We start from the raw sequence: 25,208 nt of genomic DNA on the forward strand, positions 1-25,208 counted from the left end.
CTAATTTTAAGACTAGCGGACTAATATCCTACTTTTAACAAACAAAGCGATTCATATTTAATAGCAAGCTGAATCGGCTTGAGAAATTCAGTAGCGAAAGGGGAATAGAGCAACGAACAACACAAGAGAAGCAGGTCAACCCAATCTGGGAAACAAATGTCGAGGAAACAAATCAGAAACAGACAGAAGAGGATATCAGAAATGAAACCGGATATCTGTCCAGCCGACCAAGAGAAGGAAAATATCAGACTAAATAGTGGTAAATCACAACCAGTAGGTTCCGTCAATCGTATCGCAGTATTTCGTCTTGTCCTTTTTTTCCTTGGGAAATTTCTTGTACGATTTTCACAAGAGGATAAGTTGAACAGTCGTGAGACATGGTCGAAAGCAAACACGAAAAACAGAAAGTATATCTGGTGAGAGCGAAAGAAGGAATCGAGTCCTGGGTTTGGCCCAGTGACACAATTAATGTAGGATATGACTTGAGTTGAAGGTGGGAAGTAAAAAAAATGACAAATTTTAAAATTAGATCAGTCTGTTAGACTGAGTGGGTGTTTAGGCTTCCATGTTGCCAGTGAGCTCAGCGACACGAGCCTTGATACGAGCGACACGAGATTCGATAGCTAGAGAAATCAGATTAGTAGTTGATCAGGATTATGCTGGTGAGTGTGACTTACTCTCTTCGCCACTGGTATCTCCCTCGTCGGTGCGCTCAGACTGGCTGGTGCGGGTTTCGGGTTCCTCCTGGACAACAGCAGTGCGTCTAGCAGCATTCTCGCGAATCTGCGCCCATCGGTCCCCGGAAATCTGCACAGGGCTGACTGCTTCGACCTTCTCCTCGTGACCATTGGTCGGGGTCCGGAGGAGCTCAGGCTCAGTGGGGGTGATGGGAGTGACGGGTGCATCCTCCTCGGGGACAAAGGCAGGCTGTTCAACCAAGGGACCCTGGTCAAACTTGGAGAACTCTTGGTCAGCAGCATCACGCTCATGTGTGCCAACGCGAGACAGAGCATCATACTCAACTCCACGTCTGGTCTGAGGTGGGCTACCACTACCAACAACTGTAGTCTTCTTGTGGTATTTGATGTGCTCCTGGTCCTCCTCCTGCTGCTGAGGTGTGGATGGCTTGACAGGCTCTGTGGTCTCAGCAGTAGACTCGGCTGTAGCGGGGGGGTTGAGTAGGAACGGGCTTCTTCTTCAGCACAGCCTTGGGTGCCGTTTCCTTTGGAGGAATCTCATGGGCAGCCTTGGCCTTGGCTTCGAGGGCAGCACGGGCAGCGGCTACTGCAGAACTACTGCTGGGCTCCTTCGAAGGAGAAGTCTTAACAGGAGCCGGTGCTTCGACCTTCTTCTTACCAGCACCAAACATGCTCTTGAAACCCCCAGTGTTGCCAGCCTTCTTCTTTGGCTTCTTGCTTTCCTCGGCAGTCTGGCCCTCGGACTCAATAGGCTCTGCCATAACGACAGTGTCGGCATCCTTGATTTTCCCATTTTTATCCTCGGACTCCAGGATCGCCAAGGTCTTCTTGACTGGCTCAGGGGAGGGTGGAAGTGGCGTCGCCACCGCAGCTGTGTCCTTAGGCGGTGGAGGCGGAGCACCCTTGGTTGTAGTTGGGGGAAGAGGAGCAGCAGGTGTCTGGGAATTTGTCTCCGCAACTGGCTCAGACTCAGGCTCCTCGGGGCCATCAGCAGCCCCCTCGGAAACAGCGCCAGTTCCCGCACGATGGTTACTCAGATAGGCGGCACGGAATTCATTCTTGTCATAATTGCTAGCCCACTTCATTGCTGAAGAGGCCTCGTTCACGATACCGGGCTGAAGAGTCATAACTGAGTTGGTCTTGGTAGAGTAGGCATCGGAACGCGACTTGCCACCAGTTTGAGAAGCCTCCGCCTCCTGCTCACGCTGTCGCTTCTGAAGAGCAGCGGCAGCAGCCTGGATACGCTTGTGTTGATCAGGACCAATGCTGGTCTTGCTTTGCGAGCCGGGGTTGTTAGGTCGCTTGTAGGAGTCCTCCACAGAGGAGCTGACCTTTCTGGCTGAAGACTTCCGGCGGTTAAGCTTAGTGGTACCCATGCGACTACCGAAGCTGAAGAAGCGCTTCTTCTCAACAATCTCAGCCCCGGCATCCGGCTCCGGAGCAGCACCCTTGATCTGCTCCTCAAGAACCAACCATTTGGTATCCCGAATGACGGTTTCCAAGAGAGCACAACGACCAAAGACTGCCTTGCGTGTCGAGGGTTCATCGCCAGACAAACTAGTGATCCAAACCCACCAGAAAGAATCATCGAGATCCAAAGAGTTAATACTAGCCAGCTCGGCTGGCTCCAATGCGGGCTCGGTGTCCAACGAACGTTTGTGAGACTGGGAGCTCATTCCACGGGTAGCAGCAATGGGCGGCAGAACCTTGTCCGGTGGCAGGAGGAGTCCAACGGGGCTCTTCATGCTGCTTTCATCAGAGAATCCAGATGACATGAAGTCTGCCCAGGATGGAGTGGTTGGACGGCCCAAATCACCTGTTTGGGACTGTGGTGCAGTTTTGATACTAGTGGCAGTGTTAGATCTCCCAATTGTGAGGGTTCTTCTCTCCTCATCCTCCGGGTCAGAGTCGATAGGGCCGCCGAATCCAATATCCTCAAATCGAGACCAGGATGCATCACGCAAGCTAGTCGACTGCTTTGAGCTTGATACACTTGATTCGTTGGTTGATGAGATACACTTTAACACACGCAGACATTCATCGGTCAAGGCCTTGATTGGGTCTTCATAGCTGGCAAATTCTTGCAGGTGCCAGTGATCGTCGCGGTATTCAAAGTTCTTTGCACGGCGCAACAGGGAGAAAGGTGTGGGTGATACAGTGTCCACAATCATGACCACCTTTGTGGTTGTCACTTGAAGAAGAGTTGGGGTCTCCGGAGGATACTCTGTTGCCTCGACTAGGGTTTGCAGGGAAATTGGTAGCGATGAGATACCAGAAACTCCACGAGAAACCTCTGGGGAAAGCGAGCGCAGGTAAGCAAAGAACAAATGACTTGTCGCATCGGCCGCACTATTCAATTTTGAAAAAAGTTAGACATTGTCACCGCAATAGGGAAGAAGGGTTTCATACGCGGCCCAGTTTTTGTATGAGGCTTCAAAGCCATTACCAGTGTCATGATGCTCAAAAGCCCACCAACCAGCATATCGCGACAACTTTCGGCCACCTAGACCATTAGATTTACCATGCGCCGCAATTGCAGCTAGTAAGTCAAAGAAATCAAAGATAATCTTGGTACGTGCATCAGAATCCACACTAATAGGGATAAAAGTTGAAAATGCATCACGGGCCAAATCCGAATCTGGATGGTGTCAGCAATTAGGTTCTCCACAATCCTTTCCCGCGAAACAATGTATCTATACATACCTTGTTCACCAACTTTGAACATATCATATGCTTCCCAGGTCACTACACCACCTGGCAATCTGCTCCAACACCATTTCATCACACTGCAAAGAACCTGCATGGTTATTAGCACCGCACCATTACTCTCCATTTGGCGTTAAAGCCTAGCATTTTTTTGAACCATACCATAGGCTCATTGAGCCGCAGCTCCTGCATCAACCCATCACCACTGACTGGGGCACCCTGGTCAAAAGACTGGTTGAAGTAATTCCGAATAAATGTACGGGCGGCACTCGGATCAGAGCTAGGGCGGAAAGGGAGGAGCAGGAATGGAGTATCGAGAGCTATGTGAAACGAACAAATGATCAGCAATCCGGAATGCGCGTGGGTATCACCACCACATGGTCGAGATGACAATTAATTTAAAATTGCTTGAGGTTCATTTACCTCGCGCCTTCAATTCCTGGGTACAGCCCCGGATCAGATCTTGTACTTCCTCCGGGGCGACCTCAGACCGTTGCCAGGCATCAGTCCATTTGGGCTTTGCGGGGTAGTGTCGACAGCAACAGCAGTTTTAGCTTTATTTTTGGTCGCGGCAGAGTCTTTGCTCCGAAAAACGCGAGAAAAGAACGGCATTGTTAAGGAGATTCACGCGATCGCAGGGGAATTGACTGGGCGGGTATAGCTGCCCGAGGCACGCGTTCTCCGTTGAGGGGTTCAAGGCGGAATTTTTGTGATCTGCAATTTGCAACAAGCACGACCGTTAGCAGTAGTTTTGGAAAGGGAACTGGACCTGATGCATAAAACTAACCGATAATTTAACGAAAGAAGTTGAAGCGTAGTAGAGATTGAAGAACCAGGTAGAAAGGGAAAAAAAAATAATAATAATGCCCGGAGTGTCCTGCAGCGCCGGGATAAGGCTCAGGGTAAAAAAAAATTAATTAAAAAAAAAAAAAGGAAAGGAAAGGATCCCTGGTTAGGGAGTCTGTGCTCTGTAACAGGTTCTCTCGGAACTGGAGAGAATACCTCAATAAATTGAAAAAAGGAGGAATAAGAGGAAAATAGATCAACCGCACAAGATCTAAAGGAGAGAATTCCAATGTTCCAAGATGGATTGAAAGTTGAGTCTCAGGGGTAAAACGGGATCACACTAACTGGGTCGAGACCGCCCTCTTTGTTTGGAATCTATAGTTTTACCCCGTATAGCTTGATTTTGGGTTAATATTTTTTATTGAATCTGGTAATTAATATATTGAGATTAAAGATCCTAGTAGTTTGAACTATATATGAATCTAGATAAGCAAGAATTGGATCGGAAAAAATCCCCTCTAGAGATCAATGGTGGATGGAGTATACAAAGTGTGTGCGGAGAGTGGATGATACCGATGGCGATCATCATCTCAACTCAAATTGACTTTGTTTGAATCCAGGGATTCACTGTGGGCAGTAGTATGGAGTACAAATATTCTAGGAGGAATAACGAAATCAGGAGAGGTTAGAGAAGTTAGAGCTATCAGGTTAACATCGTATAATAATAATAATTGATCAATTGATACATAGCTCAAGTGCTGGAGTGGACAGGTCAATTGGTGCGGGAACCAATCAGAATTTCTATCACCTAAATCCTTGTTCAGTGCCACAATCACATGATACCTCTGTTTTAACATTATTATTGGTTACATAACTGGAGGAGTTGTATTAATTAGTTAACACAATCATGATAGTATAGACAAATATATCTAGTTAGCAGTCCCAAGTTGAGCACTTGAAGGCATTTGAACCTTGGAAATGTTTGGGTACTACTAGTAGTAGTAGTTGAAGTTGGGTGCCCAGTCCAGACTAGGACTACTACATACTAGTACTGCAAGATGACATTATATATCCCGAAGTACCTATAGTACTAATTACTAGTATGTATCCTTAAAACCCGATAAAAAGACTGGGCAGCGTCTATTACTGCGTGTGATAAATTATTATTTTAACAGATATCTGCCAATCTAGTAGTGCTTGAAGTGAAAGTTCAAGTTTTCAGCTCCAGAGATTTAATAACCAGTAATACCGTGACTGTTCTTCTTCAATGAGACCCTCAGGATATCCAATTAACCCCAACTTGAACTAACATAGACTTGAATTAAGAGCACATGAAAAATCAAAATTGGATGGTGATACTATAAAATAAAATTAAAAATTGGAGATCACTCAGAAAGTGATCATGGTGCTTACCTAGGTATAGGGTTATGTCGGAGAATAACGATACGGGAAGTCAAGTTGAAAGCTTAGACCGCGTGTGATAGCATGACACTCGACCCATTCAACACAGCACAGACGCTTGGCTTGCAGACTGTAATACTAACTATTCCGGTTTGGGAATTAGCGCGGTAATTATATTACCAGATATTCACAGACCCACTTTCCAAGGTTATGGCTGGAAGTTGATATCACATATTCAACTACTTTGTATAGAGTACTTCAGGCTATATAGTTATATGAATCTGACAGGCGTCAATTTTAAAGAGTAGACATATTAACCAGTTCAAAGCAGAGCAACTGACATAGCAATAATCTCAGTGCTGGAAAATCCTAAGGGCGAAAGGTTCATATGGTTAATGCAAACATGACAGACATGGAATACTGTGAGGGCTCAGAGTTGAACGAAGGGGGAGAAGAGTAACAGCTCCAAGTCAGCCCTACTGGCCAAGCGGTTTAGCGGCTCCAGACTCTTCAAATGTTAAGAAAATAGAAGTATTGACCAGGGTGGTCTGGGTGATGGCTGAGTTGACACCAGAGGGCGGGCAGGGATTTAGCTTCGGTTGGGGATAAAGATTTTTTAAATTTTTGATATTTTTATATAAAGGATTTCCAGACTCGCTTTCTCTATCACTTCCTTTCAAAAATCAAAAATAATCAAGAATGAGTGAGATATAAAGGGTGATGTTCTGGTACTGGATGTATCAAGTGAGGCTATTCGCAGCATCTCGTCTGATGTCTGTGAATCTCAAGGCCAGGGGCTCGACTCCAGCTATTGCGTTATCTTTATGGTATTAATTTCCTTTCTTGCTCTAACTATATGTAATCCCTCCTGCTATATTTATTCAGTGTTCAGATCTCACATCCCAGTACTTTCGAGGCCCGCTTTCATCTGACAGGCGAAACACAACAAAGAACAAAATCTTGAAGACTACCTGCAGACTACCTGAAGAGTGCGCAACAAAGAATAACAAAGTCGAAGAAAGGAATTCATCCCCCGCCACCATTCCAAATTGGTCAAAACGATCGATCTTTGTCCTGCATGAGACCCCTGAACCATGGACCCTCGAACACTCCACCTTTCATAGATCTCCCTGAGGTCCTATATATAGTAATACGATTTCCAACATTTCCAATCTAGACTTCATAGAGTAAAGAGAGGTACTTTTTTCTAGTTATTTTCTCTCCTGCAACTTAGCCGCGAGCTCTTTTGCATCAGACTCTCTGATCCAATCAACAAGAGGCTCCACTGTGACGAGGGTTATTAATAGACTTAGCGGCCTCAGGCTGCTGATGACTCAGCCGCTCCTTTCCTTTTTCTTCCTCGAGTTCACCATTGTTCTATCTTTAGAATCAACCTTTTCTGCATCATCTATCACCCCCCCCCCATATCTCATCATACCGTGGATCGACTCTTTAAATTTCGCTTTCCCCTCCCCTTCCTTCAGGATTTCTCCAGGTTTTTTTCTCCGTCAGTCGTGTTCTGTGGGTTTGAACCCCCTGGAATCAAGAATTGACCTCGAGACGCCTAATTCTCGTGTCGTCGACTTCGCGAAAAACAATTCGCGCTTGTGTATTGCGCGCGTCAGATTGTCTGTTCTTCATAGAAAATAATTCAAGGGGGGAGATCAGGTAGAAAGCTTGACCTCTGCCCAAGGCGACTCCTTTTTCTCTTCCACTAGAAAGAAAAGCCCTCGCGCGGGAACCATAAGCCTGCAAAATGGGTCGCCGAAAGATTGAGATCAAAGCAATCAAAGATGATCGCAACCGCTCAGTGTACGTGATACCATAGAAAATTATTGGTGTAGGCGTTTGCTAACACTGCTCCAGTACATTCCTGAAGCGAAAAGGGGGTCTCTTCAAGAAGGCGCATGAGTTGGCCGTTCTGTGTTCCGTCGACGTCGCAGTCATTATCTTCGGTCAAAACAAGAAACTCTATGAATATTCATCATGTGATATGCCCGAAGCCCTCGGGCGATACCAATATGTAAGTGGAAACTATTATATCTTTCTCCTACATTCGTGCGCGAATAACGTCAGCTAATAACACCCGTTTTTGTAGTTTGGGGGTCCACATGAACATAAGGGTCCTGAAGATTTTTCCGGCAAACGAGACGACGACGATGATGAAGATGATGATCATACTCCAGCACCCGAGGAAATGCAAACCCAACAGACTCACTCCATTGTTCCCCCGCATCTTCACCAACAACCCGGTTTCCAGCATATAAATCATCACCCCTCTGCGTCTCCACCAATTCCGAATGGCCTCCCAATACGACATGGTACACCGCAATCTCAAATCTCCCGCCCTTCGTCTAGAAATCATATTCGTCGCGTAAGCTCAAATCTCGGACCGCACCAACAACATCAACATGCCACTCCGCCGCCACCCGCCGCACAAAATGGCTACTATATGCCTAACCCGTCAATGTATAACCCCAATGTGCACTCTGCGATGAATCAACCTCGACCTCCACAATACGCCCAGTACACGCATCCCCCGCCATCCCAGGGAACGCCACCCCAAGGAATTACTCATCCCCACGGTCTACCACCTCAACAGCAAATGCCCCAGCAACATTTCCAGCATGCCCATGCGGTAGCAACTCACCAGATGGGAATGCCTCCTGGTTCACACGCGCCGGTACAGCAGGTCACGCAAGCCTATATGCATGACCAGAATCGGGGGGTCTATGCCTCCCGCGTTTCCCGAGAGCCAGGAGCGCGGAATGCCTGATAATCAAGATAATACGTCGGGTGGTCTGAAGCCGGAACACAGCCAATCACCACCCCAGCCGAAATCTCTATCCAAGTCCCGCAGCATCTTTACGCCTATTGACGATCGAGGATCGGTTCTAGCCCAGCACTTTAGAGCAGGTTCCATGTACGAGACGGCCCGGACAAACCACAATATGAAGCCCGACCCGCCACGCGACGATTCATTAGTACCGAAGGCACCCCATATGCATGTCGTTCCAGAACCTCGGGCACAATCGATCTCATCGACTCCAGAACTTAAACCTCCCCAGCGAACCAATAGTGCTCAAATGCAATCTAAACGACCGCAATTGAAAGTTCAGATCCCAAGCGAGAGCTCTGATCGTGGTAGTGCAACGGGTGATTCCTCCTCACGCGATTCTGCGGGCAATAAAACTACGCCTGCTAAGGGCAGCGGGGATAACCCTCCACCAGGGGGTGTCGTTCTACCCCCACCTTCACCTTCAGCGGGGGCAATTCTTAGCGCAGGCGCCCAAGGCCCCCCCGAACCCGTTCGCTCGTCCACCGCCACCGGGAGCTCAGCAACAAGGAAATACATACGGCAATGGGAGCACTAATAATGGCAACTCCAATAATATAGAGACGCCTATCTCTGCGCTTCCCAGCCGCTTTGTCTCCGATGCCTTACTCCCATCGCCTTCTAGTTTCTTCCCTGAATGGGGTTTTGGTCGTTCCGGACCAGACTCCAGTCTCCTGCCAAGTCCTCTCACTTTCCCCACTCCAGCCGTGCAGAGTGGACCAAGTTTTGCCCGAGAGGACGAGCAGGATAAGAAACGCAAAGAACCAGATGGGGGCTCAATGGACAATGGAACAAACAAAAAACCAAAACCTTAACATTCTTTTCCTCCACACTCATGTGAACCCTGTTGATTAAAATATCTTCTGATATACAGTCGATGAACACATACTCCACCTCTTTCTTTTTACCTTGATTCTATTTCCTTTGATTTGGTTGAGTCTAGGACCCAATGCTCTTATACCCCGGCTTGATACCTCTTCTTTTCTATCGTTTCATATTATTTCTTTATCTTGATGGTGTTCTATGTCACATGAATTTTACTTGATATATTTGATTCGCTTTCCGAGTCCCTTTCTCCTTGTCACTCTTAATTTCTTTCCTGCCTATGATTTCTCGAGTCTTTGACTTCAAGTTTAAAGTCGGCGTTGTATCTGGGCACAATTGGATCAATTGATGATGTATATAAAGCGTGTTCCTTGTAATAGGCTAGCAATGTCGAATGTCTATCCAACCTGTCACAGTAACTGACTCGAACTCGAGCCAGAAACATTCAAACTCCAGTTTGCCAATATCTGCGTAAATTGTGACTCCCAGATGCCGAGTCCACCCATTGGACCCTTTCAGGATATCCACTTACACAAACTTGAAATAAACCTTTTAATGTAACCATGAACTTGAACCGATCCACCTTAAAAGAAGATTCTTCTCAAAATTACCCGTGAGAGGTCCAATCATCCGTAACACGAGACACCGAACCCTCGGTGATTGAACATAAAGTGGGGTGGAAACAAACACCGATCACCGCCTCGTTATCATCGGAACCCTGAAGTATAAAACGTCATGATGGCGGAACCCCCGCTTCTTTTTTTACATTGACTTTGATTCTCACCAGGTACACAGGAACAAGCTTATTTATTCAAGTTCTATACAAAATGGCCATTACTGGTAGCTGCATGTGTGGTGCTATCCACTTCTCTGCTGATGGTATGTCAACACTACTTCGGATTAGATGAAAGGGTCTCATGTTGATGATTTCTTAGTGGATAAGTACCTCTCTGCTCTTTGTCACTGCACTGATTGCCAGAAGGTAAGCAATTCAAGTTCCCAATCATTCAGCAGCAAGCTGTCGAGTACTAATATCAATGGCATCAGTGGTCCGGAGGTGCCTTCACAGCTAATGCTGTTGTCCCACGCACCAGTGTCAAGGTGACCAAGGGTGCGTTTTTATTGCAATTTTCCAACTCAGCTATGACAGAATCAACTAACATGTTAAAGGAACCCCATCTTCCTACGACGCAGTCGGCAACAGCGGCAAGGTTAACAAGCACTTCTTTTGCTCAACCTGCGGTTCAAGCTTGTACACCGAGCTGGAGGTTATGCCAGATATGACTTGTATCAAGGCTGGAAGTCTGGATAACAAGGAGGCGAATATGGGTGGCAAGATTGATATTGAGTTCTATGTTAAGGATCGGCCTTCGTACCTTGCTCCTGTGGAGGGTGCGAAGCAGGAACCCATGTTTGGTTAATTTCATTTAATGCGGAGGCTGGAGCTAGTTTATGGAGAACACACACGTCAATTGTTAACTTGGATGTGGGAGTTGAGATCAATGGCCGAATTTGTTGAGATGAGGAGAAAATTGAGATTCAAGTGCTTTTCAGCATAAAATTCGAGTTCATTCTATGTACAAGGAAGCCTATCAATGTGTTATTTTTGACGGATTGTCGGTGGCTTGTATGTGAAGAGTCCGGTTGGATCTATAGGCAGAGATAATACCTCAGTAAATTCGGGTCATCTACAGAAATAGCTAAGCATCGCAAAAAGAAACAGTGACTACTAGAAAAGGAAGCCGGAGAGGAGAAATTGAGCTGTGCATAGAAATGTTTGTTCATATATTTGGTGCGCTAAATCCATGTTCTAGGATCTTACTTGGTCTTAGCATACTCGCTATCCGAGTACCCGGGCCACTCAGTCGGCACCGCATCTACTAAGAATCGGAACAAGGCAGCGTTAAGCTCCACAGGCTTCTCGAACATCACGAAGTGAGCAGCATCAATAGTAACCTCCGTCAGGTTCGAACAATTCTCTCTCATACGCTCCATAAGCCGGGATTCCTTTGTCTCGCAGATCACATCCCATTTAGTGTGAACGAACAACGCCGGCTTCGTGAACTTGAGTTCCCGACCTCCATTATACTCCGCATTCCGCTTATGATGCAAGTAATATGCCGAACCAGTCCAGAAGCCCGTCTTCTGCATATCCGCACTGAACGAGTCGAAGATCTCCGGAGGAAGAATTGGAGGTCCCAGCTGAGCAGCACTAGGAGGCTTCGCTAATCCACCAAGCCATCCGACCTTCCGCACCGTAGCCATAGCTTCGGCAGCTACCTTGGGATCAGGTCGCGGGCCAGGCTTCTGTGCGAACAAGCTGCACAATCCAGCGACATCTTGATCGAACCATTCAATGGTCTTTTCGAAATCCTCCTCGTATGCCTTTTGGTAATCCCATTGACCGTACGGGTATTTATCCTCGGGGTAGATATCACGGTTCACTAGTGGAAGGAAAGCATCCCATCCAAGCTCAATGGTATTGTATGGCACACAGACGTTCACGAGCGCTTTAACGGCTTCGGGGTGTTGGATAGTAACAGAGGAGACCACTCCGGAACCCCAGTCGTGACCCACCCAAACTGCGGCATCGCGGCCCGTGTCTCCCAGTAAAGCCATAAGACCTTCAACGATAGCTTCCTGGCAATAGTCATCGGCGATACGTCGAGCTGTGGACTGTCCGTATCCTGGCATATCGGGGGCGATGGCACGGAAACCTACGGCGGCGAAAGCATCCAGCTGACGTTTCCAGGTAATGGCAGTGGCAGGCCATCCGTGGACAAAGATGATCAACGGGCCATCCTCGGGGCCAGTGGCTAGATAATGGATTTTCTTAATGCCATCTGCATATGTCACTTCATGGTGAGTGATAGTCGACATGATGGCGGTTGGGAATAAAAAGTAGCAGAGAGGAGGTTATTAGTGTTCACATTGAGGGGCTTTTGTACTTTACCTAAAGGCGGGGCTGACAGATTGACCCGCAGAGGTGCGACGTGAGGCTACCAGGACAAGTCGCAGGCCCTGAAGCTATGTACTAGCGCGAGGCTAGCAAGGATTCAGTGATGTGTAATTCGTGTTCTCCGGGTCCACAATCCTTCGATTTCGGAAGACTTGGGGGCTTTGGGGGCCAAGAGCTATTGATTGAGCCAGTAAGAAACAGAATATCGGCCATAAGCTGACATTTGGAGGTGAGATACAATAATCATATCGGGTTGAACCATGGGATATTATTTTGAAATCTGGAAACTTGCTTTCAAACATGTTTGTCCCGTTCGCTGGTGATTCTTGCTTTCTCCACAGCCGAGGTCTAGCCCTCGGATGATCCGATATATAAGAACTTGAATCATCTAACACTCTTGGCGCTTACTGCAGAGATAGCATCTGTTCAGATGAATTAGGATGCCTGAAACCTTGGAGTGAAAGTCGGTCTTAACTTGAACATGAACCTTTGTAAAGAGAAAAACACCATTTATATCGTAGGCTGTCCAGCCAAATTTTGGGTATTACATGAGTGCATAGTCGTTTGACATTAGTGTAAAGATTAGCATTTGTGGCTCAAAAATGGGAGAAAAATGGGAAAGGGAAGAATCCACCTGTTATGGGAACGTTGTCAGATAGGTAGAGCCTCAAACTTTGGTCTGATATGACCTATTCTGGAAACTCTGTACACTGCCCCACTGAGCCCCCCCGGGCGCTTAAACTTCATGCACACTACTGTGATGGTACCCAATGAGCAAGTCAGTGAACACGAATAAGCTGCCACATACTCACCTGGGCATCAGCCGCAGCGCTCCGTCGCCCGACCAGGCGGTCCAAGCGGCGCAGTAGTTGGCTGGAGCTTGAATATGTATTCCACTCCTCCAAGAGGGCTCGCCCTTCATCGTGGGTACAGGTTTGTAAACTTTCACTTAGCCAGCTTTGTTCACGAACCAAATTCAACATCAAGCCGTCATAAATTTTGATTATGAAGACCCCTGGGCCGTTCTTGATCGCGAAGACCTCCTGGCCATGAATCCTGACCATGAAGACCTCCCGGAAGCGTTTCAGCGAGCGATAAGAGATATCAAACTGTACTCAAACCGTGTATGGGCGGTTGCAGGAGAAAACCTACCTGATTTGCTACCGCAAAGTACGCAAATGTTGTCTCATTTCGAGATACTAAGTGACTACAACGTTCATCAGTCATGTAATTTCGAGTTTTGTGAGTACTCTCAGCGTGACTTCACAGCTGTTCAACAGCAACATGAGTGCAAAGATGCCAGCTGCATGCAGATGCGGGGGCAGTTTCCAAGGGAAATACTCCACCATGCTGCCAGTAGTGGAAGTTCGACAGTGTGGAATTTAGCGGGGAACGCCATGCTTGAGCCTCCTCGACCATACATGGCAGTTTCTCATGTCTGGTCAGATGGCACTGGGCCCGGCGCATGGGAAGATGGAAGAGTCAATGAATGCCTGTACAATTTCTTCCGAGAGATTGCAGAACAGTTCCTATGTGAAGGGATTTGGTGGGACACCATTTGCATTCCAAGAGAAAAAGCCGCTCGGAATAAAGCCATCCATAACATTCAGAGCAACTATAAAAGTGCCCAAATCACATTGGGGCATGATTGCTTCCTCCGGAATTGGAACTGGAACCCAGAAACTGCATGCTTTGGGATACTAATGTCCCCTTGGTTCAGTCGAGGCTGGTCTGCCCTGGAGTTAGCCAACTCCCGCAAGGTGAAATTTATTTTCAAAGGACCTTCTGGACCTATGATAAAGGATCTTGATGAAGAGATTCTTGCAAAGACGGATGAATGCGGTGGCCCACACAAAGAAGCTACCAAGATCATCCAAAGCCTACGCAAGGAAATCACTTCTTTAAATGATCTCCTGACCGTGTTAGGCCCACGACATACTCTTGGCCAAAAGACCTTGCCATCATTTCTGCACTCCTTGTCGGTGTTACGCCGGAAGAGAAACTGCAGACTACATACAAAAAGATCCTCACAAAGATCAGAAAGATCTCATATGGACACCTCTTTCATGATTCTGCGAGCATGTCGGCCGAGCTCAGCTGGTGTCCAACTAGTTTATCTAACCATCTGCCAGGATGGAGTTCATGGAACGTGGTGTGTTAAGAAGGCCGATAGCAAGACAGAAGGAATTTGTTCATGGCGTGGTTCGCATCCACTGATCAGACAGATACTTCAAAAGGCCCTCAAAGATTCCGGTCGGTGCTGGCTTTTAGCCAAATGTGGTACAAAGTCAGTGAAAGAGGCATTATTGGTGAGGAAGATACAGGGCGTGCGCTATCAATACGTTGGCGCGTTACCGTCGAGATCTCATGTCAAAAAACATCAATGGTTGGATCGAGGAGAAAGTAACAATTTCAAGCCTGAATATCACGGACAAAGTGACAATGGCGTTCAAAAATCCAGGTCATCATAATATGTAAATTGGTAATGATCAAAACGCCCCGCCAATCAACGTTACAGAGGTCGAGATGTTACGACGTGCGGTATGGACAGGAGATCATAAGACAGTCTCAGAGCTGGGCAGAAAAGCCAAGCTACATGTTCCAGACTCACCTGGACAGTCCCTACTTCATCTTGCCGCGGAGCCCGGTGACACCAGAATAGTTAAATTTCTGCTGATGAGATCCGATTTGAATCATAGATCCAGCGACGGACAGACTGCGTTGCATCGAGCGGCTTGGGGAGGGTCTGATTCCGTCGTGGAATTGTTGTTGAATCATCACATCGATTCAAATGTGAAAGATAACGACGGCAATGTTGCATTGCACATAGCTGCCCGGATGGGATTCTTGTATATTGTTAGGATCCTCTTCAAAAGACACATAAACACAGGGGGCTGCAACAAACTCACAGCTCTGCATTATGCAGTCATAAATAGGCATATACAAGTGGCTCTACTGTTGCTCGAGAACAAGGCTAGAGTCAACGTTCAGGATGGCAAGCTTGGGTGGACACCGTTACATTGTGCAGCTGGCGTCGGAGATGAGGGTCTAGTCGAAATCCTTTTCGAAGCAGGCGCTGAAGTGAACAGTAAAGATCATGAGGTTGGCTGGACACCGATGCATCTTGCAGCTATGTACGGGCACAACAGCATCATGCGGCTGCTTAGGAGAAAGGGTGCTGATTTTGATGGGGAGGACAACTATGGTTGGACCCCGCGACGATTTTCGAACATGAAGGCGCCGGGAGCTGCCGAACTTCGAACTAGCGATTGTTCCGAAGCATTCGCTTGGACACCGTTGCACTGTATGTCAATGAACAACCAGAATGAGTTCTTCAAATTCTTGGTTAAAAATGACGCAAGTGCTTTTTTCTATCGTCAACATAAGAGAGTTAGAACTTGATTGCCACTGCACTTCGCTGCCGAGAATGATCTCAGGGCTTCAACTCAATGGCTACTTTATGAAGGTCACTATGTCGAGGATAGAGATTAGTCTGGTCATAATCCACTATTACTAGCGGCGAAAGAAGGGCACGTGGCCATAGTTGAACTGTTGCTTCAAAAGGGCGCGAAGATTGAAGTTCGTGATAAGACAGACTGCACGCCGATATCATGGGCAGTTAGGATGGGGCATGAAGCAGTTGTCAATCTACTGATTGAGAGGGGGGGCCAAGATCGATGGAGAACCCCGTCTCGTTTATCACTACGATCATTTGAATATTGTCTCGCCATTGGAATGCGCTGCTAGAATGGGATATGGGAGAATTGTAGAGTTGCTGCTCTCCAAGGGCGCCAAAGCGGAAGGAATTGGTATCTGGATAGATGATTGTCCATGGCACATGACACCACTAGGATGGGCAGCTAGGATGGGACATTTGAGTATCGTTGAAGTTTTGCTTCATGATGGTGCCAAGATCGATGGAAACAGCACAGACCCAAATCACAAAGAAAAAGAACTCAATGACTTTGCTATGACACCACTATTATGGGCGGCCAAGAGGGGACATGAGTCTGTGGTTGAACTGTTCTTGATGAAAGGTGCCGATATTGAGGGAGAGATCTCCAAGTCAGATTTATCAAAGTTGGTTGATCCAGGTCAAAAAAGACCAGACACCTAACCCAACATCACCACTCTCATGGGCGGCAAATTCAGGACATGCAGCTATCGTTGTGTTACTGCTTCAGAAAGGTGCAGACATCGAGGGAGGGATCACTCAGGCAGGAGATGACTGGAATTTGACACCACTAGCATTGGCGGCTCGTCGTCGGCATTCAACAATTGTCAATGTTTTGCTTCGCTGGGGCGCTGATAAAGAATGTATTAATAAGTCGCGTCGTGAAGAGGCGGAGCGAAAAGAATTAATGGCACGCTGAAATATTAAAATTAGTCCGCCCTTCAAGCTCAACAGTGCTGTGACATGACCGCCTGAGAGGTAGTCTTCCAATGCCATGATTCCAAATTATCTTCTACGATCGAATAATCGGCTTGGTCTGGAGCTATACAGTAAAATGGAATACTATTCAACTATCCAAGGTTGGAAGAGAACACTGATAGTAACGATATAATCTTGACAGTCTTCGGTGCATCAAGTGTGATCCCAGGCAGTATGGACGTATAATAATGAAAGCGGGCTGGTGAAGGAGACTGATGAATGACGAATGAGTGCTCTGATATAGACAGAAGTGGAAAGTACATTGAGAATTATCACCAGGGGACAAGGATCAAGGGACATGGCAAGATAAACAAAGACATGGGGAATGGGGAATGAAATAAACCTGGAAAACGGAGTGTGTTGACGAATCCCTCAGAGTATATGATACTGGTGACAGAGTTGAATCTGACCACGCGGATCAAAGCCATCAGCCCCATCATTGAAATCGAGGATCTCGTTGATAAAGGCCATCCCACTGCTTTCATCATAAGGATTCGGAACTGCTCCAGCTAGCGTAACCACACAGACAATCCCCTATGGAAACACCCCCTTGCAAAAACATCAACAACATGCATACTAGTTTCTTCAGGGAATCTGCAAATCAGTGCCGAGGCCAAGGGAGAACGGATGATCAACAGTTTAAAAAGCAGGAATGTGTAGAGCCAGAGGAGTTGAAGAAGCAAAGAAAAGAAAAGAAAAGAGGAAGAAGAAGAGGGAGGGAGTATTTATAGTGGGGAGTGAGAGACGCGAAGGCTCCCACTGTCATTCACTGTCATGGCCAAATTAGGAAATCCTCAACAATGACGGTCACCTGATTCCATTTGTTTGCTCGTCCTTGGACTCGCGTAACTGTTTCTGAAGACTAGCAGCTAAGAAAAATTTGCTACTCGTGATTATTTCTAATCTAGCACTCTTGACTCATGATACAACTTGAAGTTATGAATCTATGTCTTAGAATAGGGGTTGCTTGCAAAATTACGAGGTTGATTCACTTTATCCACTATACAACAATAGTACATACAGATGTGCATAGATACATGCATCATAATGTATCTGTCTATATAGGGACTCGAAAGTTAACCCCATTGAGGACACGAGGTGTGCATTTAACAGGGCTCCCATATTAGACCTTAACCTCAACCTCATTCGTGACCGCATACTTGCTCCACTGGCGAATAACAGGCCCAAACTTATAGAACACATATGGCACTGGTACCATAATAGCACTAATGCATCCCAGAATAGTCAAGGTCCAATGCACGCCCATATTCTTATAAAACGGCATTCCCACAACAGTCATTCCACCAGCAGCACAGTACCGCGAAACAGTCATGAAGCCCAATGCCGATGCCGCGTAGATATCATAAGAATCGATGACATACATGTATGAACTGATAAACACGCAGATAGTACCGACTCCGAAACAGGAGGATGCGATGATGGGTGACCAGTACGAAACAGATGAGTAATCTGTCCATCCCATCCAGAATAGCGATATGGGGATAAATGGTGCACCGAACATAGCGAACCAGAGTCGGATTTCGGGTTCGGTCGGCACGCCATCGAGAGCGTGGGGATCGGTTGAGGGGTCGGAACCGTTAACCGCTTGTGCTGCGGCTGTGAAGTCCTTCTTCGTCCAACTGTAGATGATTGGAACCAGAAGGGCGGCGAGGACGATACCGGCGTACATCGCGACCCAGATGATATTCGTGATTCCTTCGGAGAGGTTGTAGGTATCCGTAAAGATGTAGGTATACCCATCGAAGAAAGTGAAAAGCACAATGTACAAGACAGTCATGTATAGAGAAATGAGTAGGATGATAGGTTCGTGAATAGTAATCAGGAACTGGCGTTTCATGGCACCGCCGATACGAGTGAAGAGGGCGATTTTCTCGAGGTCCATCTCTGAGCGGAATCGCTTGTCACCCGTTATCTTGCGCAGTTGATGACTCTTCCACTTGAGTAGTAGTGGAGCATAAGTCTCAGGTTGGAATAGGACAATCAAGACGAGAATGGCACCAGAGCCGATGAGAATAATCCAGGCGCTCCAACGCCACGAAAGGACGTCTGTTTGGCCTATGTAGTTGGCTAGTACGGGACCCAGTACGGGACCACCGAATGAGAGAATCGCGTACATCGGGAAGAAGATGGTCTTCTCGAGCGGATTCCATAGATCGGCAATTGTGCCGCCTGCGCAGGTTAGGGGCGGGCAACCGAAGATACCGGATAGAAAGCGGAAAGCGAGCTGGGCGCCGATGTTTGGTGCGAGGGCTGAGCCCATGACGAAGATCATGAAGAGGGTCAATGAGCCTGTGTAGACGACGTTGCGGCCTAAGATCTCCGAGAGAGGACCACTAAATAGAGAGCCGAAGGCGAAACCCAATAGGTAGAGACCTAAAGAAATTAGCAAATGCATTTAGTTTGGGAAGTAATGCTGCAATATGATGAAATGAATATATGCAACATGTTTGGGGAATATTATCATTACCATCTACCAAGGACCCGACAACATCACTGACAGCGAACGCGGCATCGTTCTGTGGCAAAACACCCGAATCGATAGACGAAGCTGCACCTACAATCCAACCCAGAGCAGAGACGATCAGTGTAGCCGTCATTCGTCGACCAAGACTATAGTTCCGAGGATTTTGAGGATCATCAATGCCATCCCAGCCAACAATAAAGACGCGACTGGGTAGATCCGTCGTACTGTCAAGATCCCGAACCGTGACACCAGGAAGCGAATAGGCTATAGCGGCTTTCTCAGACTTGCGCGTCCGACTTTGCGCTAATGGGTGGTTGGATTCCGGAGCATGATGTTCGATCAAATCGGGGTTGCTCTCTGCAATTTCAGTTGCAGTGCTGGAGTCTGAATCATTCGGAGATGCCGCATGATCTTCTGCTTTCACAGAAGCACCATGTTGAGGTTGATCATCTTCGACAGGGAAATCCGATAGCTGTTTTCTCACAGCATTTCCCAAACGCCGATACTGCAGATAAGACTGCATTTCCAAACCTCGGGATTAGACTGAATTTTTCAAATCCCTTGGGTTGTTTTCTCACCGGTTAAGCAGATAATCTGCGGGGAACAGTAAGTATAGTACTTTCGGCCCCTTCTTTTTGGCCCCGATTGAATTGACTTTCAAGGTTGTATGAATGAACGATTCATGAAGAAAAGAGAAGTTTGCCAGAATGGCATTTAAAAACCCTTAACACGCTGAGAAATCCGAATTGTCCAGCCCGGAGACATTTTATCCAGGATCTGCGTATCGGTGGGTCTCTTGCGTAGGGCGTGCCCGATATCAAGAACGCTTGTTTGTGACCGGAAAGCGTAACTTTTCCCGATTGATGGCGATGCTTGATGTCATTCATGCCTGACTGGCTCACATTGATATGGACCAGGGTCATTCGTCTTCCTAGTTTTGTTTTCCTGGAAGTCCCCATAAATACTGTACTTTCTGTAATTTCTTGTGGCGACACGTTTCCAGGGCCAATATCAAAGATGGGGCTCGGATTTTCGTGAGTGGAGATCGGATTAGGGGAAATCGGATAGATGTCCGACCGAGAGTAGTTCGGTATTACGGCACCTTAACGGTTACATGCATGCACCCGATTGGATGAGGAACACAGAACTGAGTAATGCAGTAGCATAAAATATGGAATTAAGCTAGGTAGGAAGTGAAAGCATGGATTGTATCAAACATTACTATTGACAGTCTTATTAAGTCTAAGATGATTGTTTAACTTTTGGCCACAACAGCCAGAAATTCGGACAAGCCGAGGTGAAAAATTATTCATACATGAATTGAAGTTCCTCTTCTCTAATATAGTGAAGGGGCTGGAGAAGCGTTGGGCCGAATCTAGGCCTGGGTTTCAAGATTATCCTCAGGTTTGCTCTCCTGGTTGGCCAGTTCCTGACGGGCTCGCTCTTGCTCAGCAAGACCGGTCTTGTGGATAGTGTGCGCCTTACTGAGTTTGAGAGGGCGAATGAAGCAGGACAGAATGAATCCGAGAGCGGCAACCGCAGTATACATGATCCACATGCGGCTGAGGGCAAAGGTGAAAGCCTTGAGTACAACCTCACGCTGGGATGTTGTAAGACCCTCGATAAGAGACTTCGAGGAGCCGGCGAAGGAAGAAGAGATGGTTGCGGCGATAGTAGGTCCGACGGCGGCAGTGAGCTCGGCCGATTGTTGAGACATCATGTTTTGGTATACAACTGTGCCCATGACGATGGATATGGAGGTGGCGAGCTGGCGCACAAAGCCAAAGGTGGCAGTTGCAGTAGCCATGTCGGCAGGTCGGACGTTAGCCTGTAATGCGACTAGTGGGGCCTGGAAATTAGGACCAACACCCACACCAGCAATAAGCTGGAAGATGATGATTCGGGCCCAGGAGGCATAGGGCTTCAGGTCAATCATGAGACCGAATCCGAGTGTCATACAGAAGAGACCAGCCATGATGAATTCGCGGTAGCGACCGGTCTTCTTCATAAGAACACCAGTTGCAGCAGAGACAACAGAGAGGGCCAGAACCAGAGGTAGGAGGTAAACACCACTCATAATGGGGGATGCGAGCAGGACAGTTTGGAAGTAGAACGGCAGGTAGTATGTGCCGGAAATGAAGACAAAGCCGTGGCAGAAGCAGATCAACAGGATCAAGACATTGTACCACTCAGTGAAGAGTCGGAGCGGGATGATGGGGTATTTGGCAATCTTCCATTCTGCAAAGAAAGCGATAACCCAAACCATAACTCCAAAAATGATCAAACAAATCACAGTAGCTGAGGCCCAGGGGTAGTTGACACCACCAAACTCAAGGCCAAACAGGAACATAAGAGTACCACCAATGATCAAGAATGTGCCAATCCAGTCAATTGTGCGCAGACCAGCGATCAATGGGGTCTTTGGAGTTTCAATGTGCAAGAAGAGAAATAGAATAACCAAGGAGACACCGCCAATGGGCACTGTATGATAATGTTAGTTTAAATCCCCATCAAGCATTAGAATGTAGAGAGCACATACAGTTCAAGTAGAAGCACCATCTCCAGGTAACAGCAGTGGTGAAAGCACCACCAATGATAGGACCCAGTGCACTCGCAATAGCCCATGTAGCGCCGAAGAGACCATAGTACATGGGGCGCTCACGCATACTAAACAGATCGGTGACACTAATGTTGGAAAGGATAATCATACCACCTCCACCAATACCCTGAATAGCACGGCCGGCAATAATCATAGCAAGACTCTTTGCCAAGGCACAAACCAAACTACCAACCAAGAACAAGACATTGGCCATTAAGATAATCGGCTTGCGACCCCAGATATCAGAGATCTTACCCCATAAAGGAATACAAGCAGCGTTGGCGAGAAGGTAGGATGAAGCGATCCATGAGTAACCACTTTCCGATGCATTGAACTTATCAGCGATAGTGGGAAGAGCAGTAGAAACGATAGTCTAAATTAAGATGTTAGTCAAATTTCCAACAGAAACAAGATTCCAAGTAAGATCTTACCATGTCCAGAGCTGCCAGGAACGTAGCCATCTAGATATGTGAAACATGAATTAGCTTTTCATGTCATACACGGAATAACCCCGAGGTTGGAATATAATCTTTTCTTACACAAAGTGCCATCATAACCAAGACAATATTCTTCTTACTCATTCTTTGCGCCTGAGAAGGAATGCGATCGAGCGGTGCGCCCGACTCCTTGGTTGAACCATTTTCACCATCGACCAGTGTTTTTTCATCCTGCGGATTTTGTTCCGCGAGGTTCTCTGCCGTGTCCCGCTCGTGGGATGGCGCTGTGACCTCCACTGGCTTCTCAGAGATTTCATGCGCCACGACGCTGGTATTGCTGGAGACGGGTTCGGTCGACATGTTGAGGGGATATATGAGCGCAAACTTGAAAGGGCCAAAGAGTAGATATATCCAGATGTCGGTGAGTATATAAATTGAGGGGGTCCTGTAATCGCTTATGCAGATGCAAACGATTCGGATCAAGTGATAAATCGGAGAATTAGATCGGTTAATTAACGGTTCGACACTTGCGACACTGCAGTCTCTGATGTCGATATTAGTTGGTTCCAAATTCCTCCCACTTCACAGTATATTGTGAACCTCAGAATACCAAGATCGTATTGACGCAGCGCGATCCCTCTTTATAAAGGAGGTTGAAGCAAGAAAGAAAAAAAAGCTCCGGAGTTAACAGTGGGTCAGAACCAAAAAGGGTCCGCGCGGAACCTTGGGATGTCCGAATGTCCGAGCCCCGAAGATATTGGGTTTAAATCGATGGATATGTAAGATATTGTGATAAAGGATCTATCTTTTCCTGCGTTTGATCCTAGAGATTAGGATCCATGAGTCAGGCTCTGGTGGGCTCAGTTATTCGGGAAATCCGATGTGTATACTTCATAGAAGTTGAAGTTGAAGCAAGGGGGTGGGTCGGCGCAAACTCCACTCAATTTAAGCTTGTCAGGATCTGTTTATAGTCAACTGGTCAACTGGTCAACTGGTGTTCTGACTCGGAGTGAAATGAAAAGGAAAGTCACTAATTTACCAAAAGCAAGATTGCAGATTTGAGAATACTTGGTTCATACATTGACCGAAGAGATTGAACTGATGAATTGATATTAAATTTACGGCGTAGGAACAGCACCGCGAGCATACTCATCGAGTCATCGGGCATATAGTTGCAACCTTCGAGTCTTCAACTTGGAATGTTTCAAGTTATACTAGCCCTGGAGGTCATCATCCGAGGGCATAAATGACTACATCATGGTCTAGAATCAGACTGATAGATGATGTAATGCGGGTGAAGATATCAAGTGTATTCCAATGTTTCTAGACGCCGGAAACGGATATATAGATTCGGGGGAGGATCTGCATTCCTGAAATGCATGAAAGACATGGTTTCTTTTTTGACGCCCTTGCTGCAATATAACGGGAATGAGCCTCATGGCTTGACTCGGGAGAACTCTATCATTAAACAGAGAGGGAGGGGTATAATGGATGGCAAATAGCCAGACGCGACCAAAATTCAGACTGCAAGACCCATATGTAAGACATCCAAGAAACAAGCACAGATGCAAAGCATTAATTAAGACGATTAAGACCCAGGATTATTCCTGGAGTTGAAGGATTTCTGTACCAAGTTAGTACCATCTTATACTAGTATGTATATCGGCGACACATCACTTACCAGTCAAGAACTCCTCGAAGCTCACTGTAATGTACCCATCACGATCATCGTCATACCGCTTAAACACATCGGTCATGCGTTTCAGGGTGATGCACGCTTGTACGAAGAGATCAAAGCTCATGCCATTGTGAGCGGGGTTCCGTGATAGTGCCGCTAACTGTCGGGTCTTGCTCTCAAAAATAGTGAAGAGCACCGAGATAAATTGCGGGCTTAAGCGATATCCAAACGCGACCAGCGCCTTCTCAAATTCCTGTAAACTGATGCGCCCGCTCCGATCCTCATCAAATCGATCGAATAGCTCGCGCCAAGCGGCAAGATAGCGCCAGAGTGACACAAACTCGTCAAAATTGATAATTCCATTGCCCTCGCGATCGAACATGCGAATCATCATTTTGACGGTGCGGGGGTGAAAGGAGGTATAATCTCCGTTGACCAACGCCGAACCCAATTCATTCTCTGTTAAGGCGCCAGAATGAGAGGAGTTGGCGGCGCGGAAAAGAGGGAATAGGTGTTGCGGGTCATCAGTAGGTGCCGTCAGGGGTGGGGGATTAGGTGATTGCGGAGGACGGGATGCGAGCGGGGGTCGATTGCGCTGAGCCTGTGATGGAGGCGGACCAAATCCATAATTCTGCGGCGGAGGAGAAGGATGCAGAGGGTGTGGCTGAGGTCGATGATGATTCTGACTTGAGGGAGGGTATTGGTTTGGTACTTGTGAAGGCGGGCGGCCGTTGTATGAAGCTGGTACATGAAGATCTTGAGAACGCGGGGGAGGCGAGCTATACGGGTTATGTGGCGGAGGAGCGCTGGAAACAGGGACTCGAGGAGGAACGCCACCACCAACAGGACCAGACTGTCCTGGTGGGCGAGTTGGAAGTGGTTTCTGAGACTGTACAGGCGCGGGCGCGGGCCTTCCTGATACTTGCATCGACCCGATCATTTGCGCGACCTAAGGGATGATCTCGTCAGCAAGCGCATTCAAGGCAGCAATCAACTTTGGAAGTTATTCTGATTGTTTTTTTCGAATAAAGACCATACCTGTTCTGGCTCAGCATGCCTATAACAATCCATGCAAGTTAGCAATCGGAGCATATAGCTTGTACCCCTCCAAACCCCCTCTTTACTTACGCTGGCAGCGCGTCTGGGTTGTAGCTCTTATTGTAGGCCATGATGACCCAATCAAGTACACAGAACCCGTATGAAAAGGGAATATGTACTGAAACAAGAGAAGAGCAAAGGTGAAAGTGAAATATGTCGAGACTGAAAGAAAAAAAGTTGGAAGGTTGTACGTCCAAGCGCGTGGGGCGGTGGTTCCTTAGATAAACCCGTAGCCTGTTTAAAGCCCAAAAAAAACTCGGGCGTCGCA

The 25,208-nt window shown here is 47.1% G+C and overlaps 10 protein-coding genes across 10 annotated transcripts; 5 read left to right on the top strand and 5 right to left on the bottom strand.

Annotated features, from left to right (window-relative positions):
• Window positions 1-555: 555 nt before the first annotated feature.
• On the bottom strand, window positions 556-4,016 carry N7483_007184 (DUF1708 domain-containing protein; the record flags this gene model as incomplete). Its single annotated transcript, XM_057090621.1, has 7 exons — window positions 556-623; window positions 678-1,134; window positions 1,187-3,047; window positions 3,108-3,336; window positions 3,402-3,495; window positions 3,567-3,724; window positions 3,896-4,016. 7 exons carry the CDS (start codon window positions 4,014-4,016, stop codon window positions 556-558), a joined length of 2,988 nt encoding a protein of 995 aa, XP_056945362.1.
• Window positions 4,017-7,347: 3,331 nt separating this feature from the next.
• On the top strand, window positions 7,348-9,242 carry rlmA (SRF-type transcription factor RlmA; the record flags this gene model as incomplete). Its single annotated transcript, XM_057090622.1, has 5 exons — window positions 7,348-7,403; window positions 7,458-7,614; window positions 7,690-8,283; window positions 8,345-8,899; window positions 8,991-9,242. The coding sequence occupies 5 exons, from the start codon at window positions 7,348-7,350 to the stop codon at window positions 9,240-9,242; spliced, it is 1,614 nt and encodes a 537-aa protein (XP_056945363.1).
• Window positions 9,243-10,079: 837 nt separating this feature from the next.
• Window positions 10,080-10,673, top strand: N7483_007186 (GFA family protein; the record flags this gene model as incomplete). The annotated part of the gene is made up of 4 exons (XM_057090623.1): window positions 10,080-10,131; window positions 10,188-10,234; window positions 10,300-10,363; window positions 10,423-10,673. The coding sequence occupies 4 exons, from the start codon at window positions 10,080-10,082 to the stop codon at window positions 10,671-10,673; spliced, it is 414 nt and encodes a 137-aa protein (XP_056945364.1).
• A 397-nt stretch (window positions 10,674-11,070) lies between these two features.
• Window positions 11,071-12,132, bottom strand: N7483_007187 (alpha/beta fold hydrolase; the record flags this gene model as incomplete). The annotated part of the gene is made up of 1 exon (XM_057090624.1): window positions 11,071-12,132. The coding sequence occupies one exon, from the start codon at window positions 12,130-12,132 to the stop codon at window positions 11,071-11,073; it is 1,062 nt and encodes a 353-aa protein (XP_056945365.1).
• Window positions 12,133-13,260: 1,128 nt separating this feature from the next.
• Window positions 13,261-15,613, top strand: N7483_007188 (ankyrin repeat domain-containing protein; the record flags this gene model as incomplete). The annotated part of the gene is made up of 2 exons (XM_057090625.1): window positions 13,261-14,647; window positions 14,730-15,613. 2 exons carry the CDS (start codon window positions 13,261-13,263, stop codon window positions 15,611-15,613), a joined length of 2,271 nt encoding a protein of 756 aa, XP_056945366.1.
• A 25-nt stretch (window positions 15,614-15,638) lies between these two features.
• On the top strand, window positions 15,639-15,958 carry N7483_007189 (ankyrin repeat domain-containing protein; the record flags this gene model as incomplete). Its single annotated transcript, XM_057090626.1, has 2 exons — window positions 15,639-15,702; window positions 15,729-15,958. 2 exons carry the CDS (start codon window positions 15,639-15,641, stop codon window positions 15,956-15,958), a joined length of 294 nt encoding a protein of 97 aa, XP_056945367.1.
• A 1-nt stretch (window position 15,959) lies between these two features.
• N7483_007190 (ankyrin repeat domain-containing protein) lies at window positions 15,960-16,584 on the top strand (the record flags this gene model as incomplete). Its single annotated transcript, XM_057090627.1, is given in 2 exon segments — window positions 15,960-16,276; window positions 16,293-16,584. 2 exon segments carry the CDS (start codon window positions 15,960-15,962, stop codon window positions 16,582-16,584), a joined length of 609 nt encoding a protein of 202 aa, XP_056945368.1.
• A 1,182-nt stretch (window positions 16,585-17,766) lies between these two features.
• Window positions 17,767-19,651, bottom strand: N7483_007191 (MFS transporter; the record flags this gene model as incomplete). The annotated part of the gene is made up of 2 exons (XM_057090628.1): window positions 17,767-19,037; window positions 19,132-19,651. The coding sequence occupies 2 exons, from the start codon at window positions 19,649-19,651 to the stop codon at window positions 17,767-17,769; spliced, it is 1,791 nt and encodes a 596-aa protein (XP_056945369.1).
• An 852-nt stretch (window positions 19,652-20,503) lies between these two features.
• N7483_007192 (MDR family MFS transporter) lies at window positions 20,504-22,524 on the bottom strand (the record flags this gene model as incomplete). The annotated part of the gene is made up of 4 exons (XM_057090629.1): window positions 20,504-21,609; window positions 21,668-22,100; window positions 22,159-22,188; window positions 22,267-22,524. The coding sequence occupies 4 exons, from the start codon at window positions 22,522-22,524 to the stop codon at window positions 20,504-20,506; spliced, it is 1,827 nt and encodes a 608-aa protein (XP_056945370.1).
• Window positions 22,525-23,765: 1,241 nt separating this feature from the next.
• Window positions 23,766-25,011, bottom strand: N7483_007193 (EF-hand domain-containing protein; the record flags this gene model as incomplete). Its single annotated transcript, XM_057090630.1, has 4 exons — window positions 23,766-23,788; window positions 23,846-24,791; window positions 24,881-24,899; window positions 24,971-25,011. The coding sequence occupies 4 exons, from the start codon at window positions 25,009-25,011 to the stop codon at window positions 23,766-23,768; spliced, it is 1,029 nt and encodes a 342-aa protein (XP_056945371.1).
• Window positions 25,012-25,208: the final 197 nt, after the last annotated feature.

The sequence above is a fragment of the Penicillium malachiteum genome (genome assembly GCF_028827825.1).
Source record: "Penicillium malachiteum strain IBT 17515 chromosome Unknown utg000003l:1.0-4950554.0:1.0-4952489.0, whole genome shotgun sequence".
NCBI lineage: Eukaryota > Fungi > Ascomycota > Eurotiomycetes > Eurotiales > Aspergillaceae > Penicillium > Penicillium malachiteum.